General features: G+C 39.5%; 3 protein-coding genes across 11 annotated transcripts in view; 1 reads left to right on the top strand and 2 right to left on the bottom strand.

Annotated features, from left to right (window-relative positions):
• The window catches only part of LOC5521847 (leucine-rich PPR motif-containing protein, mitochondrial), a 40,370-nt gene extending 37,860 nt beyond the window's left edge, over nt 1–2,510 (top strand). The window contains exons 37-39 of one of the 5 annotated variants that reach the window (XM_048720790.1): nt 877–977; nt 1,669–1,706; nt 2,053–2,510. In XM_048720790.1, the coding sequence (XP_048576747.1) occupies nt 877–969 (93 nt within the window). In that variant the 3' untranslated portion in view covers nt 970–977; nt 1,669–1,706; nt 2,053–2,510. Of the gene's footprint in view, nt 1–876; nt 1,052–1,668 lie in introns of those variants that run through there. The other 4 variants (XM_048720798.1, XM_048720787.1, XM_048720793.1 and 1 more) reach the window with 4 other exon arrangements.
• Nucleotides 1,635–20,394, bottom strand: LOC5521848 (solute carrier family 35 member F5). Of its 5 annotated transcripts, none has more exons than XM_048720819.1 (16): nt 20,280–20,394; nt 17,366–17,415; nt 17,082–17,169; nt 16,526–16,666; nt 11,105–11,245; nt 10,686–10,749; nt 10,310–10,363; nt 9,863–9,981; nt 9,716–9,797; nt 9,304–9,391; nt 5,760–5,855; nt 5,612–5,685; nt 5,221–5,383; nt 4,114–4,204; nt 2,371–2,528; nt 1,635–2,077 (listed from the first exon to the last, which is right to left on the bottom strand). In XM_048720819.1, the coding sequence occupies exons 3-16, from the start codon at nt 17,166–17,168 to the stop codon at nt 2,008–2,010; spliced, it is 1,428 nt and encodes a 475-aa protein (XP_048576776.1). In that variant the 5' UTR covers nt 17,169; nt 17,366–17,415; nt 20,280–20,394; the 3' UTR covers nt 1,635–2,007. The 5 variants fall into 5 exon arrangements, with proteins under 5 accessions (XP_048576776.1, XP_048576773.1, XP_048576762.1 ...); XM_048720816.1 differs by having other exon boundaries at nt 9,863–9,978; nt 17,082–17,274; XM_048720805.1 differs by having other exon boundaries at nt 17,082–17,274.
• A 275-nt stretch (nt 20,395–20,669) lies between these two features.
• On the bottom strand, nt 20,670–21,891 carry LOC5521849. Its single transcript, XM_032367083.2, has one exon. It carries the CDS (start codon nt 21,725–21,727, stop codon nt 20,909–20,911), a length of 819 nt encoding a protein of 272 aa, XP_032222974.2. The 5' UTR covers nt 21,728–21,891; the 3' UTR covers nt 20,670–20,908.

Genomic DNA, 21,891 nt, shown 5'->3' on the forward strand with positions numbered 1-21,891 from the left:
GTTTTTTCATTTCAATAGAAAATCCAGTAAAACCGGTTTATTCCCTGGAATTAGTATATAAGCTGGTAGAACGCTTTTATGGACATCACTTCTTGAACTCAGAGTGAAGCTTACAATTATCAAGTCTCCTCTATTTTTGAAGAATACCGCTTCATGCCTCGTCAAGTTGAGTTTAACACCATCGTCAAAGAAGTAGTGTTTGATCCAGAGGTATGTTATTATGTCTACTTGGAAAAAAAAAACCCTATAGTAAGAAAATAATTATATGTATGTTCTTTTTGTAGGAAAATAGAGGAATAAATCAAATCATGTTAAAGGGTTTAGTAAAAACTATTCTCGATGTTTATAGAAACTTTTTCGTTCACGGGTTCATGGTTCATGATTCGTGTTCTGTATTTATCCGCACTTTAATGATTCATATTCTGTATTTATCCCACAACAAAGAACGGGTTAGTCAAAAGAGGCAAGATGATTGAGGTGGCACAGAGGCTCAGAGAAGAGAGCCGAATAAGGTTACAAGCGTTAATCAAGAAGGTAGGGTCTAGCTGTGTGTGTATAGCGTGCGTCTGTGTATATGTTATGACTCTATAAATAAAATGTAGGAAGGATGTTTTTTAGAACGTTTATGTTAACGTGGTAAAAGTAAATTTAAAAAGTTTTTTTTTTATACGAGGAAGATTTATTTAGCTAAAGGATTATAGAAATGATTTAAACGATTCTGAGATTTTGGTCTTATAAGTTAAATAGTTTACAGAATATTTTCCGGTTTTACTAACCCCATCCAGCGTTCTTAAAAACTTATTCATCCCTGATAAGTCAACATTACCGGAACAACACCCGGTGTAGTAACTAAAATTTTTATCTGTCTTTCCATAGGGGAACCAGAAACACGAAGGGCCCAAGAAACTCGGGGTAAAACCGTCCGGAAAACCCTTACGACTACCAATATTTGCCCCTGAACCCCTTTAGATGAGAAGGTAGTTAAAAAGGCTCCAATGGGAAGTCAATAATCTAAAACAAAAAAATAAAGGACAACTAAATATAATTCGAATAAAGTCACTGGTATTTACTCTGAACAATCCCTACCCCCTCCTATATTGTATAAACCGGTTTTACTAGTCTAATCGTCGCTCTGATTGGTCGCCATATTCCCAATTGTACATCATACATTATCTGAACAATCCCTACCAACCCCCTCCCCCTCCTATATTGTATAAACCGGTTTTACTAGCCTCATCCTCGCTCTGATTGGTCGCCATATGCCCTATTGTATAAACCGGTTTTACTAGTCTCAGCCTCGCTCTGATTGACCGCAATTGTTCTCGATGCCTTTATTTGAGCCACCACCCGCACGGTTAGTTGGATCATTAACACCCACACAGTACACATCTCTCCCCAGTCTCCACAACAATACCCCCTCCCTAACTATTGGCATATATAAAAGTTATCTTGACTAAAAAATGAAGATAAAAATTAAAAATAAAAAAAGTTAAATATATATTCATCCTATACCTATCAGAGCAAACAATAGAAATGCAGATACACAAGGGCTTGCATATAATGTGCTGCTCATCCCCTTTATACTACTGTTGACTATAAGAAAATGGAAAATGCCAAATGCCTGACAACACTGGTTAGATATCTATCTTGTATTTTTTTAACATTCAGTGAAGCTGAAAGGCGTTTCCGTGGGTAAAAACAACATGGTAAGTCAAACTTATTTGTTCTATTTTACATTTTCTTATGGTTAAATAATAAATAAATGAAATAGGTGTATTTAAGAATGTACAATAATGATAAAGGCATAGCAGCACAAAACAAGAACTTCAAATTCGTTTTTAACAACATCCAATATTAAATATAAACATTGCGCTGAACATGGTTTCAAGGCCAGTAGTGTGAACGCAGTATTTGTCTTTGGTTGATGGGGGTAAAGTCACGGTAATATCTACGTGGCGACGTTGTCTTGGAAACAACTCTACGAGGCGGTGTTGTCTTGTAAATACATCACGTGGGCACATGGTTCTCTGACGACTCTTCTTCGTTTAGCAGATTTTCTGATTCATCCCCCTCGAGACTGGAACAATATTGATCATACAGGATCAGAAGTCAGTGGAGTTCCTAAAACAGTGTCCATACTAACCAGCAAGTATGCGTGCGCCACATGTATTATGCTTCGCATTATAAGTACGTTGAATTGAAACTATTGATGTACTTGCTTAGGAGGCTCAACGTATATTGAAACACGGTATTGAGTGTATGTGACGGGCGCAGTCATTTTTATGGTGTTAAAGTATTGCCGGGACATTTCTGCGCGCAGTGCCGGTCGCTGCTGGCCGGTCGCAATGAATTACATTATTGAGTGCATACCTTGCAACACGTGTGTGTTTATTGGTGCAGAGGGCCAGGGTCCTCTTCAGTGCGTCCATAACCGGGTCCCAGTCAGGATAATGTGTCAATAAACTGACAGCGAAGAAAGACGCGAAGACAGGCAAAGTACCAAGTAAGAAGAGTAGCGAAAATTTGACCTAAAGTAGGGCACAAACGAGAAGAATTTAATCTGCTGGGAGAGGACAGGTATGAGGTTCATATGCTTCCTTAACTTGCTAATTTTACAAATGCTCTTTAAAGTATGCAGTCTACCGCGCAGCCGTCCTTTGTGTCAACCATGCTTCCCTCTAGGGATAACTGGGGTATAGGGAGTACGAGAGTATAAACGTACGGAGTACAGGGGGTGGGGGAGTGTAGGTGGTGCCCGGGGTGGGGGAGTGTAGGTGGTGCCCGGGGTGGGGGAGTGTAGGTGGTGCCTGGGGTGGGGGAGTGTAGGTGGTGCCTGGGGTGGGGGAGTGTAGGTGGTGCCTGGGGTGGGGGGGTGTAGGTGGTGCCTGGGGTGGGGGAGTGTAGGTGGTGCCTGGGGTGGGGGAGTGTAGGTGGTGCCTGGGGTGGGGGAGTGTAGGTGGTGCCTGGGGTGGGGGAGTGTAGGTGGTGCCTGGGGTGGGGGAGTGTAGGTGGTGCCTGGGGTGGGGGAGTGTAGGTGGTGCCCGGGGTGGGGGAGTGTAGGTGGTGCCCGGGGTGGGGGAGTGTAGGTGGTGCCCGGGGGTACCTACCTATATCACCATACTCCCCACACTCCCTATGCCCCCCTACACTCACTACCCTTCCTTTGAGTGTGGGGGCAAAGGAAGGGTAGGGAGTATGGTAGCATGGGAGTGTGGGGAGTATGGTAATATGGGGAGTGTATGTACCATACTCCCTACACCCCATTACTCCCCTGTACTACCTATGATCCCATACTACATATACTATAGTACTCCGTACACCCATACTCCCTGTACTACCATAATCTGGTTCTCCTTATACCCCATATTCCCTATACTACGTACACTCCTATACTTCCCATTCTACCTACCCTCCCATACCCCCTGTACTACTCGCACTCCCTGTACTATACTCGCACTCCCTGTACTATACTCGCACTCCCTGTACTATACTCGCACTCCCTGTACTATACTCGCACTCCCTGTACTATACTCGCACTCCCTACTAACACTACCTCATGCCCACTGTACTACCCTCGCCCCCCATACTCCCTTTACTACTTACCCCCCCCCCCCCCCCATACTCCCCATACTACAGTACCTACATGCCTGTAGTAATACTCTAAATAATACTGTCTTCTATTCCAATCCTCCCAACCCCTATGTCCTATGTCATTTTCGTCCTTCAAACAGGCTGGTAAAAAGGGGTATGGATCACGTTTCACGGACCGGGCAAAATAGCTTTTCACGTTTCGCGGACGTCGAAATGGACGATTTCACGTTTCTCGTAGGGTGAAAAATGGCCAAATCTCGTTTCACGAAAATACCCTTTACCACCCTGTTCAAACAGAGCACGGCATGTCAGCGCAGATAGCCAGTATACTCCTCATACGTCCGGGAGTATTAATAGTCTAACTAGTAAACAAGTGATAAAGATTCAGGCATGGTATAGTAAAAACATTCACCACGTTTTTGGCCCCCATAAAATCTTACTTCGAGTAGCAACGGCAGCAACCCACTCACTGAAAAAATCTGGGATCATTATGGTTGCCTAGTTTAGAAACTGACAGCTTACCCTGTTCATGAAAACATCGACGAGCATGGTCAGCGGTATCACAAGACTTAGAGACAGCGTCGCTGCCAAAGACGACGTAAGAAAGCAGCCCCTAAAATAACAAAAGCGTGGCAAAAAACAACGAATTAATTGGAGGGACTTATTGACTATAATGCCACAGAGGACACAAGGAGCCTGTTGGTTTTATCTTTGTTAGTTATGCCTAGTGCACACTAGCGACATATCGACATAACATGGGCGCGCGCACTATTATCTTCGACATAACGACATAAGAGAAAAAAACATGTTTCTTCTTTTATGTCATTATGTCCATGTCGTTATGTCGGGCTAAACATAGTGCGCGCGCCCATGTCGTTATGTCGATATGTCGCTAGTGTTATGTTGTTATGTTGCTAGTGTGCACTGGGCATTAGCGGCCTAAGCTGGGTTAACGTAGATCCTTTATATATGGTTAACAAAAGTAATTATTAGGGTTCTAGGGTTTAGGACAATTTAGTGAACCATATATGAATGACCTACCTGGGTTACACGTACCAATTGTAGGTCAAAGCATTTACAAGCTTGGGTTTGCCAGGCCCTAGTCCAGACCTGGGAGTCTCATTCTGGCTAGCGTGGGAGAGGGTCCAGTATTTATTGCATGCGCAAAGAGAGTCCCAGGTCTGAACTAGCCAGGCCCCTTGCTTCGGTTAGTGAAAAGGGTCCAATACGAACAATCTGTTCAGATTTTACCATTGGAAGACAAATTATGAAGAAATCTTAAAATGACCATCTATCAAAATCTTTTATGCTTCATTAAAGCTGAGTTCTTTGTTGTTCTTCGTTTGGGAATAGCATGTAGTCAACCGTCTAAACCAATCGATGGCTGTCATGTTTTTACCGTCCCGTCATAAAACATTTGACTACACAGCAAGGATTGGTCACGTGGTATAATTGCTGCGCGCTATTCCCAGGCAAGAAATGTATTTAAATTCTCGAACAACGAATTTGGCTGTAACAAAATAAAATCGAAAATATCCAAACCAGCCGATGGAAATAGATGCTTTCTCACTCCTTATACCTTGCTAGGGTGACATAATGGCTGGCAAAGACTCTTTATTATTAACTCACCATAACCACAGGAACTCTGAGAGCACAGTCCCAATAAACGCGTTGAGAGTCAGGTACCCCCACACACTATAACCACGAGGGAGTTCAAATGCTTCAAAACCACTGTAGTGAAGAATGAAGAACCCAGGCCATAGCAGCAGGATGTTCATGGCCCCGACAAAGCCTGTTGCATGAAAAGATACTCTCAAAAGTTGGTAGAGGGGGGAGATTGGCAAACTTTAATTTGTCTGGAGAAATCATGATAACAATAATAATAATTATTATTCTTTTTCATATTCTGTTTAGCATCTGTATTCTAAACGTGGAACTAGAAGTTAGTGCTTGATGGCTGTTTGTCTTTCGTTAAGCCTGGAACAGATAAGAAGATGAAATCCTTGCTTACTTAACTTACCAAAAAACATAGTTATATCCATCTTCGTCTCATCTGGAACTTTTCGTTTTAGAAGAACCAAGTAACAAGCGTACCTGAAGAAAAAGGACTTACATAATTGGAATGATAAAGAGATAAAAACAGTTCTCACATGAGCAAATGCACTCACAGAACAGCTCCCAGCAAAGACCATATTGCCCCATAGTTGATTCCTCCCTTCTTGCTGTTTGCATCTGACAAAGTCACCATTACAATCCCGCATAAGCTGAAAGAATAACCAAAAGCATTATATTTCACAACCACATTGCAGCCCCCATAGCTTAGAGCATTCCTGTAAGACTAAAACCAAAATATACGCTACATCGTTTGCAAGTTTAGGTTAGACGTGTTAATATAGTTAAGGCCTTCGAGAACATAAGAAAGGTTTGTTTCCGTCCTGTAAGAAGGTGCAAACCTGTACACCTATACGGAAGCCCAGCGGGGCCACTGCCCTATTCGGTTTCGCATTTCCATGTTTTGCAATCAACATCACGAGTTTGTATTTTGCTTTTGCGAGTTTGTGTTTTGCTTTTACGAGTTTGTACTTTGCTTTTGCGAGTTCGTGTTTTGCCTTTGCTAGTTTGTATTTTGCTTTTGCGAGTTTGTATTTTGCTTTTGTTGTTTGTATTTTGCTTTTGAGAGTTTGTTATTTGCTTTTGCGAGTTTGTACTTTGCATATGCGAGTTTGTATTATGCTTTTGCGAGTTTGTGTTTTGCTTTTGCGTGTTTGTATTTTGCTTTTGCTAGTTGGTATTTTGCTTTTGCTAGTTTGTATTTAGCTTTTGCTAGTTTGTACTTTGCATTTGCAAATCCGGTGTTTTGCTTTTGATAAATCAGTGAGAATTTCCGGCAATTCTACTTTTGGCAATTATTTCATTTTTTGTTGACGAAAAAAAGGTTATTTCTAAATTTCAACTTGTCATTTTGACTTTGAATTAGAAAAATTCCTATGCTTTTTCGATATTGTCAATTTTCATTTTAAAATTGATATTTCCTACCTTTATTCAATTGAAAATTAGAAATTTAAAAGAACTTCCATTTCATTTCCATTTTGAAGGTACCTAACATTATTTGATATTTCTGTTTATTTTCATAAACAAAAAGTAAGTCAGGGCGAATTTCCGGCAATTCTACTTTTGGCATTTAATTCATTTTTTCGTTGACGAAAAAAAGGTTATTTCTAAATACAAACTTGTCATTTTGACTTTGAAATAGAAAAGTCCCTATGCTTTCTTCGGAAATACTGTCAGTTTTTATTTTAAAATTGATATTTTCTGCCTCTTTCATTTCACATTTGGATGCAGCCATTTTGAATATTCCTATACCATTTTCACGGCAAAAAAAGTCGAGTATTCTCAGATATACTCCCGAGGGCAGATTTAAGTAAGATTCGAAATCTTCCTCTGTCTTCCTTGCGTCTTCCCCCTGGGGTAAATATTCCCGTTTCTTCCCTAAGTATTCTCCGAATATACTCAAGACTATAATTTACAACAAGTAATGCCCTAATATACACCGTGTGAAGACACGCGGAAGATGCGAGTATGCATCTAATTTACACCACATAGAAGACAAGATGCATACTAAGTGTCTACCTCATGTCTTTCCCCAATGATCCACGGGTGTAAACTCGTGTTTTACACAAGTCTTCCCCGATGGTAAGACATGAAGTCGACTCCGCGTCTACTCGAATATTCTACAGTGTAAGATCTGGAATATCCCCCATGTCTTACACGCATATTCGCGTGTCTTCATAACCCCCCTTTTGTTCGTATTCGCATGTCTTCCCCTAATAATCCACGGGTGTAAACTCGTGTATTCTACAATTCTTCCCCGGTGGTAAGACATGAGGTCGTCGCTGCGTCTACTCGAATATTCTACAGTGTAAGATCTGGAATATTCCCCATGTCTTACGAGCATATTCGCGTGTCTTCATAACCCCCTTTTGGTAACCCCTCTTTTGTTCGTATTCGCATGTCTTCCCCTAATAATTCACGGGTGTAAACTCGTGTATTCTACAAGTCTTCCCCGGTGGTAGGACATGAGGTCGTCGCTGCGTCTACTCGAATATTCTACAGTGTAAGATCTGGAATATTCCCCATGTCTTACGAGCATATTCGCGTGTCTTCATAACCCCCTTTTGGTAACCCCTCTTTTGTTTGTATTCGCATGTCTTCCCCTAATAATTCACGGGTGTAAACTCGTGTATTCTACAAGTCTTCCCCGGTGGTAGGACATGAGGTCGACTAACTTCTGGAAATGTTTCAGACAGTAATTGCTTATTTCTTCGTAAGACTAAGTCTTACGAAAAAATAAGCAATTACTGACTGAAACATTTCCAGAAGTCACTTATTTTGTTTAACCAGGTTTTCTGTCGCTTCTTGATTCTCGTTCAAGTATTCCGCCATTTTGATTTTTTTTTTCAAGAAAAAAGGCGGAAATCAGTACACCGCAAAGGGTGATGGTTATACTAATTAGCCCGCCTGTGATTGGAGGAAATGAATGGAAGCTTGAACTAAATAAACCTTGTTTGTTGAATTGCCAGAAATTGACTTAATGACTAATTTACTGTTGATGAAAATAAACAGAAATGTCGTAGAATAAAATGGTATAGGAATATTCAAAATGGCTGCATCCAAATGTGAAATGAAAGAGGCAGGAAATATCAATTTTAAAATAAAAACTGACAGTATTTCCGAAGAAAGCATAGGGACTTTTCTATTTCAAAGTCAAAATGACAAGTTTGTATTTAGAAATAACCTTTTTTTCGTCAACGAAAAAATGAATTAAATGCCAAAAGTAGAATTGCCGGAAATTCGCCCTGACTTACTTTTTGTTTATGAAAATAAACAGAAATATCAAATAATGTTAGGTACCTTCAAAATGGAAATGAAATGGAAGTTCTTTTAAATTTCTAATTTTCAATTGAATAAAGGTAGGAAATATCAATTTTAAAATGAAAATTGACAATATCGAAAAAGCATAGGAATTTTTCTAATTCAAAGTCAAAATGACAAGTTGAAATTTAGAAATAACCTTTTTTTCGTCAACAAAAAATGAAATAATTGCCAAAAATAGAATTGCCGGAAATTCTCACTGATCAAAAGCAAAACACCGGACTTGCAAATGCAAAGTACAAACTAACAAAAGCAAAATACAAACTCGCAAAAGCAAAATACAAACTAGCAAAATAGAAATATAAACTCAGAAGCAAAATACAAACTAGCAAAATAGAAACACAAACTCACAAAAGCGAAATGCAAACTCACAAAAAGCAAAGTACAAACTCGAAAGTAAAATACAAACTAGCAAAAGCAAAATACAAACTCGCATAAGCAAAATACAAACCCGTAATGTTGATTGCAAAACATGGAAATGCGAAACCGAATAGGGCAGTGGCCCCGCTGGGCTTCTGTACACCCCCCCCTCTCATCCCACCAGCACCAACCCCCCATCCCATAAGCACCACCCCCCCCATCCCACCAGCACCACCCCCCCCATCCCACCAGCACCACCCCCCCCCCATCCCACCAGCACCACCCCCCCCCCCAATCCCACCAGCACCATTACGGAGGTACGATGCCTCCAACAGATCAGATCCGATCAGATCAAAATTTTATATATGCCCTCATCAAAGGTTGTCAAAGTTTGTTACAAAATATCATTTTTGTTTTAACCTGATAATAACAGCAACAAGTTTAGAAACAGTGAACTTATCAGCCGCAGAACTCTTAAACACAGAAGCCAGTAGCAATGTGAATAGACCTGAAATAAAAAAATAAAATAAAACACATTATTACTATACTACTGTATGTCTACTGTAGCTCTATGATGGGGGTGCTACAAGATGGTCACGTGATTTTTGAAATCGATAACGTCGTCAAAAACAACAATATCCATATCTCATGATTATCTTCAGACAACAAGAGTTAGGATAGGATAGTCACGTGATGTGTGACGTAACCGGTTATGTCATAAAAAAGAGAAATCCGGGTTTTCTTTGTTATTGAACGAAAACCAGCAAAGTTTGATTTGGAGCTCCGCTTTTAGGCAGTGCCTCAATCTTTATATTATAGCATAATTTCTTACCTGATGATGACGACAGAATGTTGACAGCAGCAGGCGATGTATCATTAAGAGCCTCTTGGTAACTCCACGTTGCTAGGAACCACTACAAAAGGATGGTAAAATCATACATGTTTCTAGGAAAAACGAAAGAATGATGTTTTTACCCACCAGAATACAGAACATCAAGGCTATCTTAGCAACTTGAAGTAGGCTCATTTTCTCTGCCTGTCTTGCCAGCTCTTCGGTTGCTTCGTGAGACATGCGTGCTAACCGAGTTGAATTATCTGCTACAAAAACAATGTAAATTATATAAACAATATGAGATATCATGGCATGCAGTGACATCACACCATCTTCAGATAAGTAGCCAGTGGGAGTTTGGAGGGTTTGGAAAAACTCCCTACTCAACTGAAAGGTCTGCTTTAATAAAAGAAAATAAAGAACCACATGCCTAGAAATGGTTCTGCAAAATGGTGTTTAACAAACACCACCTAACCTTCCCCCCTAACTCAAACCTTTCCCCTCAAAATCCTGGCTAATAGTCAGTTGGGGACAAAGACAGTACAAACCGTCCAAATTCAAATAAACAACAGGTAAATTCCTGTATAAACTCACCTTGAAGGTGTCTTACTTCTCGTACACTGTTGAAGTGAACATGTCGATTACTACCTGTTGGCAGAAAAAAAGGGAATAGGTCTTCATCCTTTTTGTCCACAGGGCACAAGAATTTAAAAAAAAAAGATACCACCATAAATATTTTAAATGCTTGTTGAAACGGCCAAGGCCTAAAATTTTTACATTGTCCTGGAGACAAGGCTACTTTGAGAGTTGGTGCTTATTCTATGAGACTATGAGATGATGAATGTCCCTTTTACACAGGGAGAGGTTTTTTGAAAATGGTTGGGTTTTCTTTAGCTAAATAAACACTTGTGATTCTGAATAATAAAGAAATACTATATATCATCAAATTGTGTAGTGTAGTCTAACCTACTTTCATCTACTTGGTTATCCTGGCTGACTTCTTCATCTGTGACTGGCTCAAATACTGATTCCCCCTGGTGAGAAACAAAGAAGCAAGTCAAGAAAACAAGCAGATATCAATTAGTCCCCAAAATCAACATCGATTTCAACAAAGTTTTGCCTCTGTTAGTCATGCACAATTCAGATAAATTCCAGATAAATGAATGACATAACATGATGAATGACGTAAATAGAAGCCTTGCTTGTGAACAAATAGGAATATGCAGCACCTTCCATTCAGCAAAATAATCTTAAAGTATTTGTACTACCAAGCAACTATTTCCAAGAAACATTTCAATAAAAAAGATGCAAACATGGAATCATGTATAACTAAAATGATTAATAAATATAAATAGAGCAATTTATGCTTGATTTTGATCATCTACATACCAATATCTGCTGGTGAGCTGGTGACTGTGAACGGGATGAGGTTGGACTTGATAACAATGAGCTGCCTTCCCTGACTGTATGGGTAGGTATCACCAGTCCATTGCTAGGTGAACCCCCTTGATTGGGGAGAGACTGGAGCACCTAGATCAATGTCATAGTTCATCAGTGAAGCTTGTTGTACACTAAATGTGTCTTGTGCCCTTGTCATACACTAAATGTGTTTTGTGCCCTTGTTGTACACTAAATGTGTCTTGTGCCCATGTTATACACTAAATGTGTCTTGTGCCCTTGTAGTTCACTAAATGGGTCTTGTGCCCATGTTATACACTAAATGTGTCTTGTGCCCATGTTATACACTAAATCGGTCTTGTGCCCTTGTTGTATACTAAATGTGTCTTGTGCCCTTGTTGTACACTAAATGTGTCTTGTGCCCTTGTTATACATTAAATGTGTCTTGTGCCCATGTCATACACTAAATGTGTCTTGTGCCCTTGTTGTACACTTAATGTGTCTTGTGCCCTTGTTGTACACTAAATGTGTCTTGTGCCCTTGTTGTACACTAAATGTGTCTTGTGCCCTTGTTATACACTAAATGTGTCTTGTGCCCTTGTCATACACTTAATGTGTCTTGTGCCCTTGTCATACACTAAATGTGTCTTGTGCCCATGTCATACACTTAATGTGTCTTGTGCCCTTGTTGTACACTAAATGTGTCTTGTGCCCTTGTAGTTCACTAAATGTGTCTTGTGCCCTTGTAGTTCACTAAATGGGTCTTGTGCCCATGTTATACACTAAATGTGTCTTGTGCCCATGTTATACACTAAATCGGTCTTGTGCCCTTGTTGTATACTAAATGTGTCTTGTGCCCTTGTCATACACTAAATGTGTCTTGTGCCCTTGTCATACACTAAATGTGTCTTGTGCCCTTGTTATACACTAAATGTGTCTTGTGCCCTTGTTATACACTTAATGTGTCTTGTGCCCTTGTCATACACTTAATGTGTCTTGTGCCCTTGTCGTACACTAAATGTGTCTTGCGCCCTTGTCGTACACTAAATGTGTCTTGTGTCCTAGTCATACACTTAATGTGTCTTGTGCCCTTGTTATACATTAAATGTGTCTTGTGCCCATGTCATACACTAAATGTGTCTTGTGCCCATGTCATACACTAAATGTGTCTTGTGCCCTTGTTGTACACTAAATGTGTCTTGTGCCCTTGTTGTACACTAAATGTGTCTTGTGCCCTTGTCATACACTTAATGTGTCTTGTGCCCTTGTTGTACACTAAATGTGTCTTGTGCCCTTGTTGTACACTAAATGTGTCTTGTGCCCTTGTTGTACACTAAATGTGTCTTGTGCCCTTGTTGTACACTAAATGTGTCTTGTGCCCTTGTTGTACACTTAATGTGTCTTGTGCCCTTGTTGTACACTTAATGTGTCTTGTGCCCTTGTCATACACTTAATGTGTCTTGTGCTCTTGTTATACACTAAATGTGTCTTGTGCCCTTGTTGTACACTAAATGTGTCTTGTGCCCTTGTTGTACACTAAATGTGTCTTGTGCCCTTGTTGTACACTAAATGTGTCTTGTGCCCTTGTTGTACACTAAATGTGTCTTGTGCCCTTGTCATACACTTAATGTGTCTTGTGCCCTTGTCATACACTAAATGTGTCTTGTGCCCTTGTTGTACACTAAATGTGTCTTGTGCCCTTGTTGTACACTAAATGTGTCTTGTGCCCTTGTCATACACTTAATGTGTCTTGTGCCCTTGTTGTACACTTAATGTGTCTTGTGCCCTTGTTGTACACTAAATGTGTCTTACTTAAATACTTAAATAAATACTCCCTATACACATGTATATATAGCTTACGCTAGTAATGGGAGGGTTGGTCAGCTTTAAAGCCGGCGTAGGTGCGAAGGCACCTTTAGCTGCCTGATGGCCGGCAGAGCGGCTGTTTTAAATGCCTCTAGGGTTACTTGATTGACAACGTTACTGGGAAGTAAGTTCCAGATTCTTATAGCTCTTGGAAAAAAGGAATAATTATAGGATAGAATATTAGACTGTAGTTGCAAAAAACTATGGTTATGCCTCCTAGTGACTCTATATGACGGTTGAGAAACAGAAGTAGGGAGAGGGCAGGCCACAAGGTTGTTATAGAATTTAAACATTAGAACTGACTGGTGGAATAGTCTTCTAGTTTCAAGCGTATCCCATTTTAGTTGGTTCACAAGCTCTGTGGAGCTAGCTTGGAAAGTATAGTTGTTTGTTACAAATCTGGCTGCGTTCTTTTGTACCTGTTCTAATCTATTTACGTCTGTGTCTGTATAAGGGCTCCATGCCGCTGAGGCATATTCCAGTGATGGTCGTACGAGCGATAAATAAGCACGTTCTTTTACTGCAGGCTCGCAGGGTTTCAAAGTTCTTCTAATCGCGCCGAGGGTTTTGTTAGCCTTCGTCGCTATTTTGGAACAGTGGGGGCCCCAGCGTAGTTGTTTATTGCATCTTACTCCAAGATAGTCTTGGTCTGCCACTTGAGTAAAGGGCTTCGCGCCTGCAGTATACACGTATGTTGATGGTTTTCTCTTCTTCGTTACTGATAGTAAGTAACATTTTGTCACATTAAATTCCATTTGCCATGCTGATGACCATTTATAAACACCGTCCAGATCTTCTTGGAGTGCTGTATGGTCATCCGTTGTAGAGATTGGGCGATAAATGATCGTATCATCTGCGAAGAGTCTGACCTGGGACTTCGATGCTTCACAGATGTCATTTATATACAGTAGGAACAGAGTTGGTCCCAGAACGGAGCCCTGTGGAACGCCTGATGTTACATGCACTTTGCTAGAGTGGGATCCATTGACTACCACGTACTGGGACCTGTTTCTCAAAAAGCCAGATATCCATGCTAGTGTCTTCCCCTCGATGCCATAATGAGAAAGCTTCTTGAGGAGCTTTGAGTGCGACACTTTATCGAAGGCTTTACTGTAATCTAATAGTAAAGCATCCACTTGGCCATGATGGTTTAATGTAGTTGCCCAGTCGTGGAATGTGAGGACTAGCTGAGTCTCACAAGATAGTGCTTGCCGAAAACCATGCTGGAAGATAGACAGTATGTTGTTGGCTGCTAGATGCTTGTTCAGGTGGCTAAGAACAATGTGCTCCATAATCTTACAGCAGATGCATGTAAGAGAAATTGGGCGGTAATTTTGTGGTTGGTCTTTGGCTGACTTCTTGTGCACCGGTACGACCATTGCGTTTAGCCAGATTTTTGGCAAAGTTCCCTCTTGATAGCTTTGATTAAAAATGAAGCACAGTACACCGGATAGTTCCTTTGCCAGATCTCGTAACACGCGAGGCGAGATGCCATCAGGACCATTACTTTTGTTTACATTCAAACCAGCTAGCTGTTTAAATACGCCTTGTGCCCTTGTTATACACTAAATGTGTCTTGTGCCCTTGTTGTACACTAAATGTGTCTTGTGCTCTTGTTATACACTAAATGTGTCTTGTGCCCATGTCATACACTAAATGTGTCTTGTGCCCTTGTTGTACACTAAATGTGTCTTGTGCCCTTGTTGTACACTAAATGTGTCTTGTGCCCATGTCTACACTAAATGTGTCTTGTGCCCTTGTTATACACTAAATGTGTCTTGTGCCCATGTCTACACTAAATGTGTCTTGTGCCCTTGTTGTACACTAAATGTGTCTTGTGCCCTTGTAGTTCACTAAATGTGTCTTGTGCCCTTGTTGTACACTAAATGGGTCTTGTGCCCTTGTTGTATACTTAATGTGTCTTGTGCCCTTGTTATACACTAAATGTGTCTTGTGCCCTTGTTGTACACTAAATGTGTCTTGTGCCCTTGTTGTACACTAAATGTGTCTTGTGCCCTTGTTGTCCACTAAATGTGTCTTGTGCCCTTGTTGTACACTAAATGTGTCTTGTGCCCTTGTTATACACTAAATGGGTCTTGTGCCCTTGTAGTTCACTAAATGTGTCTTGTGCCCTTGTTATACACTTAATGTGTCTTGTGCCCTTGTAGTTCACTAAATGTGTCTTGTGCCCTTGTCATACACTAAATGTGTCTTGTGCCCATGTCTACACTAAATGTGTCTTGTGCCCTTGTTATACACTAAATGTGTCTTGTGCCCTTGTCATACACTTAATGTGTCTTGTGCCCTTGTCATACATAACACTAAATGTGTCTTGTGCTCTTGTCATACACTAAATGTGTCTTGCGCCCTTGTCATACACTAAATGTGTCTTGTGCCCTTGTCATACACTAAATGTGTCTTGTGCCCTTGTCATACACTAAATGTGTCTTGTGCCCATGTCTACACTAAATGTGTCTTGTGCCCTTGTTATACACTAAATGTGTCTTGTGCCCTTGTCATACACTTAATGTGTCTTGTGCTCTTGTTATACACTAAATGTGTCTTGTGCCCATGTCATACACTTAATGTGTCTTGTGCTCTTGTTATACACTAAATGTGTCTTGTGCCCATGTCATACACTAAATGTGTCTTGTGCCCTTGTCATACACTTAATGTGTCTTGTGCCCTTGTTGTACACTAAATGTGTCTTGTGCCCTTGTCGTACACTAAATGTGTCTTGTGCCCTTGTAGTTCACTAAATGTGTCTTGTGCCCTTGTAGTTCACTAAATGTGTCTTGTGCCCTTGTTGTACACTAAATGTGTCTTGTGCCCTTGTAGTTCACTAAATGTGTCTTGTGCCCTTGTAGTTCACTAAATGGGTCTTGTGCCCTTGTAGTTCACTAAATCGGTCTTGTGCCCTTGTTGTATACTAAATGTGTCTTGTGCCCTTGTCATACACTAAATGTGTCTTGTGCCCATGTCATACACTAAATGTGTCTTGTGCCCATGTCATACACTAAATGTGTCTTGTGCCCTTGTTGTACACTAAATGTGTCTTGTGCCCTTGTAGTTCACTAAATGTGTCTTGTGCCCTTGTAGTTCACTAAATCGGTCTTGTGCCCTTGTTGTATACTAAATGTGTCTTGTGCCCTTGTCATACACTAAATGTGTCTTGTGCCCTTGTCATACACTAAATGTGTCTTGTGCCCTTGTCGTACACTAAATGTGTCTTGTGCCCTTGTCATACACTAAATGTGTCTTGTGCCCTTGTCATACACTAAATGTGTCTTGTGCTCTTGTCATACACTAAATGTGTTTTGTGCTCTTGTCATACACTAAATGTGTTTTGTACGTTAAATATGTTGTGTTCCATGGTTTCTAATTTTCTTCTAAAGTTTTCCTGCTCTAGAGCACCTTTTCACTTGCCTTGCCACAATCAATCCATCCCACAAAAACCAAAACACATACTATTGATAAAATAATGCTAAATGTTCTTAATAGAGATCCCCATGTGAATACTGCAACAAGGTGGTACAATGCTCTTACATGTTTGTTACAGAAAGTGTTCCAGCACTGGATCTGCCAGGGGTGATAAAACACAAATCCCAACAGGTACACAACAAATGCTGAGGTCTTGAAGTATGTTGTGAAGAATGGTTTATTGAAGCCTTCAGTGTGGAATATATACTGCAAAACATAACAACACACGATAAATGCAAGGCCTCAATGATGCGCAAGTGCTCAATGATACTGAACCAGGAAAATCCAGAAAATCACTGATGCAACCTAAGCAGCTCAATTGTATTGTTCACCAAGTAAATAATGCAATGTTGACCTCAATCAGTTTCTGATAAGAACCTGACAATTTTTATGTTTCATTTTGGGTAAACTGGTGGATCATCCACTGTATTTTTTATAAATTACTTTTGGTGGAGATAACAAGTGTCTTTTCAAAATATTTATAAGAAAACAAATTTTATACAGCGCCTAGCTATTTGAGCGCCTAATGTTGAGTAGTGTACATTATAAGATTGGATACCACAGAAAACTACTCATTTTTGTGTGACCACAAAAGTCAGGCTGTATTTCTTCTCTTACTTACATCACTTAATTCAGCTGAGGCAACCCAAATAATATTGACCAGCAACAAGACCATTACACCAAGAGCCAGGCGCCGCTTTCTCTGCATGCTTTCATTTGAAGCAAAGAGAAATCTGATGAATGGTGAGCAACAAGCTGGCAAATTCTGGAAATTGGCTGACATGAGGAATGTTTCTTTATTCACACAAAACGATCTAAGAAAATAAACAGCAACAAATATGATACTTCAATAAGAACATGAAAAGAACTCAATCATCAAAATTTAAAAATAAGCACACAACTCACCATTATTATATAAAGGAATGTGGAATTAAATTTATCTTTTTCCATTGGACCTGTGTATTACATGGCAGTGGCATAAGAACATTAAAACTTCAAATATTAATATGTAAAATATTGGTGAGAATCAAACAAGTTAGTGCTGGCATATGATATTTTATTATGAGGATGGAGAAGTTTGTCTTTCCCTTGTCTTAAACAAAGCCCATGGATAAAGTGTAATTGATATTTACTAATGGATAAGTGACATTTTTACATGACAATCAGCAATTGGCATTCGCTGCTAACCTTGCAAACTTAAATAATGAGCATCTATTTAATTCATTTTTTAAGAAAAGTATTATTTGGAACTGAAAAAAAAAACAAGTACCAATAAAAACAATACGATGGATTCTATAAAATTCTGTAGAGTAAGGTAAAATATTGGTGAGAATTAAAAAGGTTAGTGCTGTCATATGATACTTTATAATGAGGACAGAAAAGTTTGTCTCTCCCTTCTGTTGAACAAAGCCCTTGGTATAAGTGTAATTGCTCGGAGCAAACACAGCGAGTGGAGAGCAAAATTATTCTCGCCAAGGCTTTCCACAAGCTTCCAGGCTCCTCAGCCCATAAACCCCAGCATTTTTATATGGAGCGAACCATGTTCTCACCGCTTGGGTTTTCAGTCTGTCAATCAAATTCAAGACAATGATGTTGATGGGCAATTGGGAGTACTTCGGAAATTTTACAATGTGAGCATGGTTTGCAAATGGGAGGACAATTCCAGACGGGAAGAGTTTGCTGGCGATATTTTGGTAAGTACTGAGCAATTTTTTTTAAAAAGAAATCTATAAGCGATACTTCAGCTTTAAAACTATGCCTTTGGGTAGTTTGAAGAAAATTATAAGCCAGATTCCACAAGTGATAAAGGGGTTTTCATGCCCGAAATCTCACCCCGAAAAACTCAGGGTTATGAACTATACGAAATCCGCTCTTATTGATATGTTTACTGTCCCTTTTATGTTGAAGGCTTGTAATAAAGGAGCTATTTCACAAACTGTTTGTTACGACAGGCTTCACGATGTGGTAACCATGCGAAATGTACATGAATTAGTCAGTGGTGACAGTCAAAATCAAACAGTCGGTGGTGACTGTCAACGTCTTAATAGTTTGAAATCATAACATAGAAGTGATTTATTATTATGATTTATTATTTACTATCGTAAATTCTTGTTTCAGTGTATTGGTTTTTGCGCGTGACTTTTCATGGCCTGCTTCAGGTTTGTGTTTTTTTATATATTCTGAATAACAAAAAAAAATTATCTCTCCCCATTCCAATATTTTAATATTACAGTTAATTAATTGTATTTGTATTTTCTACTCAATAGATCGAGAAAATCATACAACCACCACCAACAAGGGAGAATCCTGATTCTACAGAAGGGACCCAGAGTAAAACAAATATGGAGACCAAAGTTGAAACCTTTGCTTCAGTAAATGTGTATAGGAGAATTGGGTGAAAAGGAGGACCTTAGGCCCCTGTGCCCCGCCTAAGGTCTGCCAATGAATGACAAATGCAAAGCTCTAGCATCTAGCTCTAGCAGTCTACTTCATGTAAAACTGACATGATTCTGTAATCTACTGTATTGAAAAAATGATGTTTTTGTAAAACAATTTATACCAGACACACTTCAAACTGAAGAGAAACTCACAACTTAAAATAAAGAAAACTCATTGACGTTTTTGTTTATTTCTCACTCTATAGGCAGCCACAAAAAGTCTCTACTATATCCCCAGCTGGAGAAATACAGTTTCAGCCACCTAGAAAAATGTTTTATTGCCTTACCTACCACATGGTACTAACTACTGTTTATCAAATTCCATGGACTGCTGATAATAGTTTAATAAAACAGAGGAAATGATTGATAGATTGATGAACCCCTTTGAGCACTCACTATCATATGATATCTCTAGTTGATATTTACTAATGGTATAAGTGACATTTTTACATGAAAATCAGCAATTGACATTCGCTGCTAACCTCACAAACATAAATAATGAGCATCAATTTTTTTAAAAAAAAGTATTATTTGGAACTGAAAAAACAAGCACCAATAAAAACAAAACGATGCATGCTATAGAGTTCTGTAGACTTAGGCTGCAGCTTGAGTGATGTGACAAGCATATTTTAGAGTGACTGAACAGCTTAGCAACCTACTGAGTGCAACTTATATATGCACTGGTCATTTAAAACCCTTATACGGCAAGAGTGCAACATATGAATCAGGCTTTAGTTACTTATTTCTGAAACCTCTGCAAGTCGGGCCAATACAAAAACATGTGATAAGGGGTGCCTACAGCGAGCTCAGGGGCAAGCACTAGAACCCAGACTCGCACGGTTAGACCCGACTTTAACCTTGTCTAAATTACATTCAGACAAATATATCATCGCCACCAAACTACTGTTCTCTTTTGAATTCTTTCAGGATATATCATTTCGGTCTGAATTAAGGCAAACTCAGGTAGGCTCATACAAAATCTGTTAATTTTAAAACACTCACCATAAACCTGGAATAACTGTGAAGGGGTTAAAGAGATCTATAAAATGAATTTTCAGCATCCTAAACGGGAGTGATTCTGTAGAAAATTTCGAGAAGAAAGAATTGCCATGTGGATTCTTCTACATCAAATTCTGTTAAAACTTTTAAAAATATGGATATATCTTAATCAAAAATATCAATGAGTTCAAGTCTTTGAATTGATGAAGTCAAATATAAGCTTTTATGTAATATACTTTGATCGTATTGAAGTAAGTAAGTTTAGAATCAACAATCGAAACCTGTGTCAGTCTGAGAAGAACATTTGTTGGTAAATAGCTTATCATTGTGGCATTAAAAATACTAGAACATTTAGCTATGACATGTTCAGATTGAACACTTACGGTAAGGATTTGCAGAAAAGTTTATCATCGAGTAGTAAGCGACGAAGAAATCAGAGCCACATCGCCAACCTCTAACAGTTCGAGCGTCGCCATGTTTGACAATTTCCGCTGACCAGCTTGACAAATAGTAAACATCCTTTTAGAGAGGGCGGGGGTGGGGGGGTGGGGAATCTGCCTTGATACTGAAACTCGTTCTTTTCACTACCCGGTTAGTTTTGTTTTTGGTCCCCTTTTCGAGTGTTGATATTGGATAACATGGTGTTTTTTTTAGAGTGTGGTATTGACCTTGGGGATTTTTAGAGGGTGAGAACAATAGGGGAAAAAAGCCATGATTCATAAGTTTAAAAACAACAAACACTCATATGATCAAGCCTGTTCACAACACAAAGGCAATTTTCTGCATTTTTTATTCAAAAAGTATTAACAAAAATGTAGCATTCACAATTTATGTCTTGTCATTTAGTGTGCAAACTAGTAGCTCTAATTACAAGAAACAGGAAATTAACGAAAATATATTTTCTGCTATGTTTAGATGTTAGGGAAGCAATGTTTTTCTATAAAACTAGAATACTGCTTTATTAATAGATTCTGTGGCTATTGAGTTTCAGGGCCCAACATGACAAGGCACTTCATGCACATTGCACCTCTTTTTTGTATCGTTCTATGAGATTTAATGTCATTGTTGTATATTGACGTAAAGTGTGGTAAATATCAGATAATTTTTGCTGCAATTTTGGATCGGAGTTTTCTAATTTCTGAGGGCCATCGATTAGTTCTTTTTTCAGTAGCTTCAAAAGGGAGTACACATCTTGAAGCGATCGAACATTGCTCGGCATCCTTGGCCAATTTCCTACTAGCTCGTGATCTTTCAGTCGGTTCGGGAATAACATCGCCTTTTCCATTTCTTGCACCTCATATTGAAACTTTCTTAAGGCATCTAGAAGAGTGCATTCTTCAGTAAAACGGACCTGAGATTCGAACACATCGAATGGAACAGCCTGGGAAAATAGGTCTGTTGCGCCAAGGTATTTCGCAACGAGCGCAAGTTTGTTTATTTGGCGGGTTGTTTCTTCTATCTCACACTGGAAAGGCGAATTGTGCTCTTCATTTTCCTCGATATGGTTTGCTCCTAATGCAATCTGAGTCCTCAATGCTTTCATAAACGAATAAAATGAGCACAAGTCTATGTTATTCTTCAGAAAAGGGTCGCCGGCGGAGGGGCTATAGAGGATCTCTGTTACCGGTATGTCCATTAGCCGACACGGAATAAGCACTGTTGCCTTCATGTCATCCACCGTTTTCAAAAATTTTTCTACGACAGCGACCACAGATCTTTTATAATAGAATTCATCCCAAGTTGTCTCCATTCTCGGGAAAATTATGTAGTCGAATCCTGCTTTCTCGCTTTTGACGTTGAACCAGCCTTGGTTATAGCTTCTATCTTGCATCAAAACACAAGAAAATAAGCCGTTACTTCAACAAAACTTCAGGAGTCTGCAAAGACTACAAGGGGATGTCTAGCGTAAGTCAAAGCCAAAGCTCTCTCACCTTTTCTGCAAAATGAGAGCATTTTTTCTTAGAGTTCGTGACTGTTATTGTTTTTTTTTAATGT

This window comes from Nematostella vectensis, chromosome 2, assembly GCF_932526225.1.
Source record: "Nematostella vectensis chromosome 2, jaNemVect1.1, whole genome shotgun sequence".
NCBI lineage: Eukaryota > Metazoa > Cnidaria > Anthozoa > Actiniaria > Edwardsiidae > Nematostella > Nematostella vectensis.